This window comes from Acartia tonsa, chromosome 2 (genome assembly GCF_053477335.1).
Source record: "Acartia tonsa isolate MP-2025a chromosome 2, ASM5347733v1, whole genome shotgun sequence".
Taxonomy (NCBI): Eukaryota; Metazoa; Arthropoda; class Copepoda; order Calanoida; family Acartiidae; genus Acartia; species Acartia tonsa.
In genome coordinates this window covers 2442547-2454958 of record NC_137261.1, presented here as the reverse complement: position 1 = coordinate 2454958, position 12412 = coordinate 2442547, and the positions used below count along the sequence as shown (strand labels likewise).

The window sequence follows — 12412 nt, the reverse complement described above, 5'->3', positions numbered from 1 at the left end:
GATATGATTACTCTATGGTGAGTGGATTTGTAATATACCTGATTATATTTCTATTTATTTAGATATGATTACTCTATGGTGAGTGGATTTGTAATATACCTGATTATATTTCTATTTATTTAGATATGATTACTCTATGGTGAGTGGATTTGTAATGTACCTGATTATATTTCTATTTATTTAGATATGATTACTCTATGGTGAGTGGATTTGTAATATACCTGATTATATTTCTATTTATTTAGATATGATTTCTCTATGGCGAGTGGATTTATAATGTATGTACCTGATTATTTTTTTATTTATTTAGATATGATTTTTCTATGATGAGTGGATTTGTAATGTATGTACCTGATTATTTTTTTATTTATTTAGATATGATTTTTCTATGATGAGTGGATTTGTAATGTACTTAATTATTATTCTATTTATTTATATATGATTTCTCTATGTGAGTGGATTTGTAATGTACTTTATTATTATTCTATTTATTTAGATATGATTTCTCTATGTGAGTGGATTTGTAATGTACTTTATTATTATTCTATTTATTTAGATATGATTTCTCTATGTGAGTGGATTTGTAATGTACTTTATTATTATTCTATTTATTTAGATATGATTTCTCTATGTGAGTGGATTTGTAATGTACCTTATTATTATTCTATTTATTTAGATATGATTTCTCTATGGTGAGTGGATTTGTAATGTACCTGATTATTATTCTATTTATTTAGATATTTCTCTATGGTGAGTGGAGTTGTAATATACCTGATTATTATTCTATTTATTTACATATGATTTCTCTATGGTGAGTGGATTTGTAATGTACCTGATTATTATTCTATTTATTTAGATATGATTTCTCTATGGTGAGTGGATTTGTAATGTACCTGATAACCTCTGTTGTTGGACAGTCATACTGGAAAATTCTATTGCCAGGAAAGACAATTGTCATTTAAGTACAATTTTATCATTATTTTGATCAGAATACTTACTCATTTCAAAATTTGGAAGATAAGTTGAAGGCAGTCTATTTTTTTTCCGGATCACATAACCCCGAATCAGACAAAAAAGGACAATTGTTATGTCCCTGTAACAGGCAATCAGTATCCCGGGCCGTTCATGGAGATTATGGTTTACGTTGGAAATATGGGAATCACCTTACCCGTCGCCCTCTATAATATCTACAAATCTTATAAGGAGGTAAGTCTATACATCATAACAGACAACTCTAAAATATCGACCACCGACCAATTAAATTGAAATACCTAATAGACAACTAACCTATGGAATACACGACCTTTGTTTGAAAGTCCTAACTGAGCAAAAACATTTTTTCCATTCTTACAATTGGTGGTCCTTGGAAGAGTTAGCTGCAGTAGGTAATATTTTTGGTGTGGTGTGTTCCAGACGCGAACACGACACCTTTTTAACATCAGCTGTTAATTTTAAAGCATAAAATTAAGGAATAATTACGTTATTTAATGATTCTAATTTTAATTTTAGGGCACTGGCAAGAACAGAAGTTTTTTGGAAGCCAACCGTCCTCTGGTTTCTACCATTGTGGCGTTTATTGTTTCTCTCATTTGGGTTCTTAGGTAAAACCATTATTTTATACAAGGGTAAATCAAAAAATTCACCCATAGCCCTAAGGGAATTTTTAGGATGGGTTTACTGAAATTGTCGCTTAGAACAACCCCAGTTATGGTTTATTTTGAAATTTAAGGTTAATGAACAATTATGCATTAAAAAAGAAGAAAAGAGCTGTATTGATTTTTTTTAGGTCACCAAATGATATTCTAGAACTAGATCCTAGAGCAATGTTTTATGTGTCAGGTAATATTTTCAAATAGTTAATAGCAATGAAGTTAAAAAAAATATGTCAAATCTAGATTCGCTGTGTTAGATAATAACTGCTTACTAGATGTAGGTACACAAAATTACCTAATATAAGTCTTTACTTAATCTAAATGCACTTAATCCAGGCATAATGGAATAGGACAATAACATGAATATTAATCTTCATCCTAACAATTGCTAAAGATCAAAAATAGAATTTCACACACGAATATGATTTTAGAAGTGAAACATTAAGTTATTGCCGATTGTCCTATCCTGGTATCCCTGTATTTTCTCCCATTTTCACATTTCTATCAATGTTTATTGATGGCTCAGTGAAGAGAGGGTTGAATATTCTAAATAACCAATTGTAAGACTTTCTGTGTATTAGAGGGATTTGTGGAAAAACTAAGGAAAATTATTTTTTTTACACACAGGCAGACATTTTAGCAAAGCATTCTGTTACTTTTAAATAATATTATGATATCATTTTTGAATTTGCCTAATCTATAATACAAAGTAGAATGATGTCTGTCCCTTAAGATCTCGGTAACCACTGAACCGATTGGATTCTACTCTTCAGGGAATATACCTACTGGTCCGGTGGTGATTTTATGCAATTTTTTCGGGGGTTGGGACACCAACAACCCCCCCAAAAACAAAAATACCCCCCCATTTTTTTTCTCTGAAAATTTCGAATTCGAGGTGGGGGCATCTCCGATTTTTTTTTTCTCAATTACCTCTTGGGGTAAAGCCCCTAGAGGCTTGGGGCGGATCCGCTAGTATAATATGAAGCATATCATGCAATGTATGGTTTTCGTTACTATAAAAATATACATGTACTTGAAAATTTGTTTTTGTACTAACCCAAATAAGTTTTGTAAATTCTTGTATCTATTTTAATTATTCCTATTTTCTTCCCAGAATATATGTCTTTATCTGTAACTGAATGGCTGATGGCTGGAATCAAAGGATTCAAATTGACTTTACCTATTTCAATATTTGTTAATGGGTGTCCTAACAAAAAAAAACAATAATGTCTTACATCACATTTAATTCTATTTTCTATTGCACTCTCAGACTTTTGTTGGGTAATTTTTAAGCCAGAATTTCTCAAAAAAAGTTTTGTTTTAAAAAGGTGGTTTACTTCAAACAAAAACCTTAAAACTTAATCCTTACATAAAAATAACAGGATTTTTGTCCGTCTGTCTATCTTACTGTAACGAAGGATCTCGCTATCCGCTGAATCGATATGGTTTTCCTTTACATTTTATCTTCTCATAGGTCATGGAAAGGTTTAAAGTTTTTTGGGGGGCAGGGTATCTCCACCCCTTCAAGAAAATTCGCCAAAAAAAGTGAGACTTACTGGTTTTCCATTCCTAAAAGGGTGCTAAAAATTTTTCTTTTTAAAACTACAATAAAAATGGGGAGCAGGGAGTTGACTTCCTCCTAACCTCAAGGGCTTCTAGATGCTTCTATGGACGTAGCCGCTAGTTTTAAAAAAGCAAATCATATTTGTGACAAAGCTTATTTTTTTTATTTACACAATCCTTTATAATTTAAATTTAAATTCTTATCCGTCCTGATTGATTTACCTCTTACATAGTACATTTACACACGTTGTACTATTAATAAAAACTAGCGGCTTCGCCCCTAGCCTCTAGGGGCTTTGCTAGGTTTGATCAACTTAATTTTTCGTATTTTAGATTTAAAAAAAAGTAAAAAAAAAAAATTTTTTTTGGGGGGGGGTATTTTCATTTTTATGGGGGGGTTGGGGGTGTCCCACCCCCCAAGAAATAGCTTAAAACCATCACAGGACCAGTAGGTATATTCCCTGAAGAGTAGAGCCCAATCGGTTCAGTGGTTACTGAGATCTTAAGCTTCAGACGGACAGACAGACGGACAGACAGACGGACAGACATCGTTCTACTTTGTATTATAGATTAGATTTTACAACCTCTTCTATTATTTTGTTTCCATTTATCCTCAATTGAAATGAAATGACATGACATCCTTTGATGTATTTGGATTGACTAACTAGCAATATTAAAGCACCACTGGGTTAGGTATTAGATAAAAAAAATTACCAGAATAAGAAAAAAACAAAAAAATATTTTTAAAAATTACTTTTTTGTTTCAATGCTTTAATGTTATTCTCACATGACACATTGAGATATTATTTAGTTTCAGATTTTTTCATAAGGAATTAGATAAAAAAAATTATCAGAATAAGAAAAAAACAAAAAAAATATTTTTAAAAATTACTTTTTTGTTTCAATGCTTTAATGTTATTCTCACATGACACATTGAGATATTATTTAGTTTCAGATTTTTTCACCAGTTAAAAAATACCACATGCTGTTCCTCTTATTAATAACCATTATATTTTATATTTAGGTACCATATTTGCAAATATATGTTGCAAATTGATCATCTCTCAGATGTCGAACACCCAGTGCGAACTTTTTAGGTCAAGAGCAGATTTTATATTTATACACTCTTTAGATAGATTTGGATAATAGATTACTTGTCAAAGATACTAAGTATTACAATGTTCGTAAGTCCTATCATATAAAATGATTATATGATGCGACAGGCCATACACTCATAAGATTTCTCATTCGCTGGCTTAAAACTTTGGATACCTACTTAAATTAAAACTTTTTGTTCTTATTAGAAGTGTCCAATTATTTTTATCTATAATACTAATCATTATCATGAATGATGTACTGTACATCAATTTTTGTCCATCAAGATCCTAGATTGTTAGTTACAATTTTGAAACCGACACTATAAAACTATTGGGTATAGTCCTTTCCATGACATCGCTCCATATGGGGCGATGATTTTAATTGATCGCCTCTTATGACATGGGGCGATGTAATGGCTCCTTGAAAGGAGCGATTTAATAGCCCCTTATAACAAGAGGCGATGTTATGACTCCTTGAAAGGAGCGATTTAATAGCCCCTTGCCCTAAGAGGCGATTAAATGATCCTTTATCGCTCCTTTATCGCCCCTTCTAAAGAGGAGATGATATGTCCTCTTATCCCAAGGGGCTATTTAATTAAATATCGCCTCTTCATGGCCCCTTCACTATTATATATATCTTAGTCCCTTGATGGCCCCTACATCGCTCCTACATCGCCCCTTCATCGCTCCTCCATCGCTCCTTCTCCAAATTTATATTACATTGTACTTTGATGGCCCCTACATCGCCCCTCCATCGCTCCTACATCACCCCTTCATCGCTCCTTCTTCAAATTTATATTACATTGTACTTTGATGGCCCCTACATCGCCCCTCCATCGCTCCTACATCGCCCCTTCATCGCTCCTTCTTCAAATTTATATTACATTGTACTGTGATGGCCCCTACATCGCTCCTACATCGCTCCTTCATCGCTCCTACATCGCCCCTTCTCCAAATTTATATTACATTGCAACTTGATGGCCCCTACATCGCTCCTACATCGCTCCTCCATCGCCCCTTCATCGCTCCTTCTCCAAATTTATATAACATTGCAACTTGATGGCCCCTACATCGCTGCTACATCGCTCCTCCATCGCTCCTCCATCGCCCCTTCATCGCTCCTTCCACAAATTTATATTACATTGTACTTTGATGGCCCCTACATCTCTCCTCCATCGCTCCTCCATCGCCCCATCGCCCCTTAATAGCCCCTTACCTTAATTTATATAAAAAAGCCCCTACATAGCCTCTCCATCGCCCCTTAATAGCTCCTTACCTTAATTTTTATAACATAGCCCCTACATAGCCTCTCCATCGCCCCTTAATAGCCCCTTATCTTAATTTATATAACAAAGCCCCTACATAGCCTCTCCATCGCCCCTAATAGCCCCTTACCTTTATTTATATAACAAAGCTCCTACATAGCCTCTCCATTGCCCCTTAATAGTCCCTTACCTTAATTTATATAACATAGCTCCTACATAGCCTCTCCATCGCCCCTTAAAAGCCCATTACCTTAATTTATATAACATAGCCCCTACATAGCCTCTCCATCGCCCCTTACCTTAATTTATATAACATAGCCCCTACATAGCCTCTCCATCGCCCCTTACCTTAATTTATATAACATAGCCCCTACATCGCCCCTCCATCGCTCCTACATCGCCCCTTCATCGCTCCTTCTTCAAATTTATATTAAATTGTACTGTGATGGCCCCTACATCGCTCCTATATCGCTCCTTCATTGCTCCTACATCGCCCCTTCATTGCTCCTTCTCCAAATTTATATTACATTGCAACTTGATGGCCCCTACATCGCTCCTACATAGCTCCTCCATCGCTCCTCCATCGCTCCTTCATCGCTCCTACATCGCCCCTTCATCGCTCCTTCTCCAAATTTATATTACATTGCAACTTGATGGCCCCTACATCGCTCCTCCATCGCCCCTTAATAGCCCCTTACCTTAATTTATATAACAAAGCTCCTATATGGCCTCTCTATCGCCCCTTAATAGCCACTTAATTTAATTATATAACATTGCCCCTACATAGCCTCTCCATCGCCCCTTAATAGCCCCTTACCTAAATTTATATAACAAAGCTCCTATATAGCCTCTCCATCGCCCCTTAATAGCCCCTTACCTTAATTATGTAACATAGCCCCTACATAGCCTCTCAATCGCCCCTTAATAGCCTCTTACCTTAATTTATATAACATAGCCCCTATATAGCCTCTCCATCGCCCCTTAATAGCCCCTTACCCTAATCTATATAACATAGCCCCTACAAAGCCTCTCCATCGCCCCTTAATAGCCCCTTACCTTAATCTATATAACAAAGCTCCTACATAGCCTCTCCATCGCCCCATAATAGCCTCTTACCTTAATTATGTAACATAGCCCCTACATAGCCTCTCCATCGCCCCTAAATAGCCCCTTACCCTAATTTATATAACATAGCCCCTACATAGCCTCTCCATCGCCCCTTAATAGCTCCTTACCTTAATTTATATAACATAGCCCCTACATAGCCTCTCCATCGCCCCTTAATAGCCCCTTACCTTAATTTATATAACATAGCCCTACATAGCCTCTCCATCGCCCCTTAATAGCCCCTTACCTTAATTTATATAGCATAGCCCCTACATAGCCTCTCCATCGCCCCTTAATAGCCTCTTACCTTAATTTATATAATCCTTACCTTAATATATATAACATAGCCCCTACATAGCCTCTCCATCGCCCCTGAATAGCCCCTTACCCTAATTTATATAACATAGCCCCTACATAGCCTCTCCATCGCCCCTTACCTTAATTTATATAACATAGCCCCTACATCGCCCCTCCATCGCTCCTACATCGCCCCTTCATCGCTCCTTCTTCAAATTTATATTAAATTGTACTGTGATGGCCCCTACATCGCTCCTACATCGCTCCTTCATTGCTCCTACATCGCCCCTTCATCGCTCCTTCTCCAAATTTATATTACATTGCAACTTGATGGCCCCTACATCGCTCCTACATAGCTCCTCCATCGCTCCTCCATCGCTCCTTCATCGCTCCTACATCGCCCCTTCATCGCTCCTTCTCCAAATTTATATTACATTGCAACTTGATGGCCCCTACATCGCTCCTCCATCGCCCCTTAATAGCCCCTTACCTTAATTTATATAACAAAGCTCCTATATGGCCTCTCTATCGCCCCTTAATAGCCACTTAATTTAATTATATAACATTGCCCCTACATAGCCTCTCCATCGCCCCTTAATAGCCCCTTACCTAAATTTATATAACAAAGCTCCTATATAGCCTCTCCATCGCCCCTTAATAGCCCCTTACCTTAATTATGTAACATAGCCCCTACATAGCCTCTCAATCGCCCCTTAATAGCCTCTTACCTTAATTTATATAACATAGCCCCTATATAGCCTCTCCATCGCCCCTTAATAGCCCCTTACCCTAATCTATATAACATAGCCCCTACAAAGCCTCTCCATCGCCCCTTAATAGCCCCTTACCTTAATCTATATAACAAAGCTCCTACATAGCCTCTCCATCGCCCCATAATAGCCTCTTACCTTAATTATGTAACATAGCCCCTACATAGCCTCTCCATCGCCCCTAAATAGCCCCTTACCCTAATTTATATAACATAGCCCCTACATAGCCTCTCCATCGCCCCTTAATAGCTCCTTACCTTAATTTATATAACATAGCCCCTACATAGCCTCTCCATCGCCCCTTAATAGCCCCTTACCTTAATTTATATAACATAGCCCTACATAGCCTCTCCATCGCCCCTTAATAGCCCCTTACCTTAATTTATATAGCATAGCCCCTACATAGCCTCTCCATCGCCCCTTAATAGCCTCTTACCTTAATTTATATAATCCTTACCTTAATAAATATAACATAGCCCCTACATAGCCTCTCCATCGCCCCTAAATAGCCCCTTACCCTAATTTATATAACATAGCCCCTACATAGCCTCTCCATCGCCCCTTAATAGCCCCTTACCTTAATTTATATAACATAGCCTCTACATAGCCTCTCCATCGCCCCTTAATAGCCCCTTACCTTAATTTATATAACATAGCCCTACATAGCCTCTCCATCGCCCCTTAATAGCCCCTTACCTTAATTTATATAGCATAGCCCCTACATAGCCTCTCCATCGCCCCTTAATAGCCTCTTACCTTAATTTATATAATCCTTACCTTAATATATATAACATAGCCCCTACATAGCCTCTCCATCGCCCCTGAATAGCCCCTTACCCTAATTTATATAACATAGCCCCTACATAGCCTCTCCATCGCCCCTTAATAGCTCCTTACCTTAATTTATATAACATAGCCCCTACATAGCCTCTCCATCGCCCCTTAATAGCCCCTTACCTTAATTTATATAACATAGCCTCTACATAGCCTCTCCATCGCCCCTTAATAGCCCCTTACCTTAATTATGTAACATAGCCCCTACATAGCCTCTCAATCGCCCCTTAATAGCCCCTTACCTTAATTTATATAGCATAGCCCCTACATAGCCTCTCCATCGCCCCTTAATAGCCTCTTACCTTAATTTATATAATCCTTACCTTAATATATATAACATAGCCCCTACATAGCCTCTCCATCGCCCCTAAATAGCCCCTTACCCTAATTTATATAACATAGCCCCTACATAGCCTCTCCATCGCCCCTTAATAGCCTCTTACCTTAATTTATATAACATAGGCCCTACAAAGCATCTCCATCGCCCCTTAATAGTCCCTTACCTTAATTATATAACATAGCCCCTACATAGCCTCTCCATCGCCCCTTAATAGCCTCTTACCTTAATTTATATAACATAGCCCCTTCATAGCCTCTTCATCGCCCCTTACCTTAATTTATATAACATAGGCCCTTTATGGCTCCTGTACAGCCTCTGTAATTATATTGCCCCTTCATTATAGAAGGTAGGGCATTAAGGTAAGGAAGGAATGTGACCCTCTACAGTTTTAAATTTAAGTTTTAAAAGGATGACAAGGATGACAACATTTATAAAAGCAAAGCTCTGAAACGGTAGAAAAAAGTTTAAAGGAAGCCTGCAAGAAATACCACGCTTTAACTGCTGAAAGACTGCCACAAGTAGACCAAATACCCCAAATTTGAAGCCTTCAGCTTCTATAACAAAAAAGTTCTAGGCATTTTAAAATGACATTTTATGTACAATGGAAATTTTGAAAGAATTGCAATGCTCATGTTGAAAACTTTAAAATTAAACTACGTGGCCTAGAAACAAAATTATAAGCTTATTTTTGTCATAAATTTAGGTTTCCAGTAACTAATTATATTTTTACAATAAAAATACCCATTTTTATAGTCAAAATCATTAAAAAAAAATAAGTTTTACTTGCGTTGTACCGAATGTACTGTAGCCAATCAGAAGGCTGAATCAGCTTAACAACCAATCACAGCTAAGCTTGTATTAGTTTACCCCTTTGTTTCCGCTATGATTTTCGTTTAAAAATGCAATTTAAATCGATTTTTTTTCATAGATTTTGACTATGAAATGTGGTGTTTTTATTGTAAAAATGTAATCAGTTACAGGCAATCTAAGTTTCTGACAAAGATAAGGTTATAATTTTATGTCTAGGCAACGTAATTTAATATTGTTTTTTCTTTTATGAGCATTGGAAATCTTTCAAAAATTCCATTGTACATAAAATGCTATTTTGAAATGCCTAGAACTTTTTTGTTATTGAAGCTGAAGGCTTATAATTTGGGGTATTGGGTCTTCTTGTGGCAGTCTTTTAGCAGTTAAAGCGTGTTATTTCTTGCAGGCGTCCTTTAATGAACATTAATAATGTAGAGTGTCAGAACTGAATAGTCAGAACATAAATTTAAAATTCGAAACAAAATTGTAAGTAAATTTATTGAGAAATTGCTAACATGCAGGAAAATGCTTAAGGACGTACTCACATTTTTTGGACTTGATTATAGATATGATTCGCTTATAACATTCTATTTTGTTGTCCTAGGAATCAGTATCCCAGAAATCAGATTAATCGGATAATTTTGATACATAAAAATTTGTTGTAAGTTAATAATTAGTATGCTTAAAATGGACGTATGGATATTCTGATAATGATTATAGACTTTCTAAATCGTACCTTTCTACTACAGGAATCACATGCCTAAATTAACGAAAATAGCTAACCGTTACGGACGTACGGACTGATCCTTAATATAGAAAAGCTTTGCTTTTAAAAAGTTAAAAAGATTTTTTGAGGGGTTGGGGTAATATTTTTCTTGGGGTGAATTTTCTGGGAGGGTGGAGATACCCTCCCTCGAAATAATTATAAACCCTCTATGAACTTAAAAGAAGCTTCACTGTAAAGGAGAACCATATAGGTTCAGCGGTTAGCTTTTCTACAGACAAAAAAAAGATTACTACTTTATATAATAGGTTATGAAAAAGGAAAAAAAAGCAAGATAACAAGGATAACAACATTCACAAAAGCAAAGCTCTAAAATCAGGAGGTCAAACATAAATTTTGTTAAAATTAGCGTAAATCTATAATACAAAGTAGAATGATGTCTGTCCATCCGTCTGTCTGTCTGTCCGTCTGTCTGTCCGTCTGTCTGTCCGTCTGTCTGTCCGTCTGTCTGTCCGTCTGTCAGTCCCTTAAGATCTCGGTAACCACTGGACCGATTATATTCTACTATTCAGGGAATATACCTACTGGTCCTGTGGTGGTTTTAGGCTATTTTCTTGGGGGGTGGGATACCCCCAACCCCCCCAAAAACAAAAAAATCCCCCCCCATTTTTTTTTTTGCTGAAGATTTTCTTGGTCCTATTACGAATTTCGCCAAAAAAAAATTTTATCACCTCTTGGGGCAAAGCCCCTGAGGCTAGGGGCGAATCTGCTAGTATAGAATATAGTAAAAGGGCATAATTTTATTTTTAGTATTTGATTATAATACTAAACCTTGTTGTCCTAAGAAACATTACTCCAAAACCCAGATGAATGGGACAATGATATTATACAAAAAAATGGACGTACATACTTTCTAGTAATGAATATAGTATTGTACCCAACTGTTATAGAAATCATTCTGCAAAGTTTGAAATCGATAGGATATTTATAACATGTCTAAATTAAAGAAAATGTCGTCTAACCGTTTGGACGTACGGACAAACCAATCCTTACTATAGAAAAGTTTCGCATTTAAAAAGGAAAATTATAATGAAAATATAAGGAATTAATAAAATAAATATAAATAATATAATAACATAATGAAATAAAGAAAAAAAATAAACTAAGAGAATGAAATTTTTTAGTTAAATAGAATATTGAATAAGGATCATATAATGGACAAACAGACAAAGTAAGTTATAGAGCAGACTTTAAGAGAATATGCTATTACTCAAAGATTATCACGAAACCTAAGTCTTTTGAAGCATAATTGAGAGATAGACAAAATAATTTATAGACTGGATATACATATGTCATGGGAATATTCACTAAAAATCTCAACAGTCTATCTTTAACAATAGCAGAGAAAACCACATGCTTAACTTAATGAGAAGAGCAATGACGAAAGGACTAGCCCTAATTGTAGAAAAGTCTCTCTTTTAACAAAAAAAGTATTTTTTTTGGTCTGAAGCTTAAAAATTTCATAAACTGACTAAATTCTCCATTTAAGGGAAGCTTCACATAGGTCATGGGATGGTATTTTGCTTTTTCATTTTCAGATTTAAGCCCCTAATTGGTTTAGGCTATTTTTCTGCCTCCTTACATTAAAAAGAGCGCAGCTGCAAGTGAATAAGAAAAGAGAAATATAAAAGAAGAATACATATTATCCTATTATATAAAGTAGTAAAACATAAACAAACGTTGGAGTGGACAAACCTAGGAATGGGACAATCGTCGGAGTGGACATTGCTTATGTAAAACGCAGGAGTGTCTTTTATTTTATTTATAAGATAAAAATCTTTCAAAACAAAAAAAAATCTTGAATATCTTTTCTCACAGACTGAAATTTTAAAATCAGTCTAACAGTTTTCCAAAGTAGGTAAGTTCTATCGAAAGGCAAAGGTTTGAAACAGATAG

The 12412-nt window shown here is 35.8% G+C and overlaps 1 protein-coding gene across 15 annotated transcripts in view; it reads left to right on the top strand.

Annotated features, from left to right (window-relative positions):
- The window catches only part of LOC145333813 (ethanolaminephosphotransferase 1-like), a 394249-nt gene that overhangs the window by 350193 nt on the left and 31644 nt on the right, over window positions 1–12412 (top strand). For all 15 annotated transcript variants that reach the window (XR_013884620.1, XR_013884623.1, XR_013884617.1 and 12 more), the window contains exons 10-14: window positions 857–943; window positions 1104–1206; window positions 1510–1601; window positions 1787–1839; window positions 4240–4312. Coding sequence is in view for 2 of the 15 variants with exons in the window: in XM_080179112.1 (XP_080035238.1) it covers window positions 857–943; window positions 1104–1206; window positions 1510–1601; window positions 1787–1839; window positions 4240–4312 (408 nt within the window). In the remaining 13 variants the exon portion in view is untranslated. The remainder of the gene's footprint in view (window positions 1–856; window positions 944–1103; window positions 1207–1509; window positions 1602–1786; window positions 1840–4239; window positions 4313–12412) is intronic.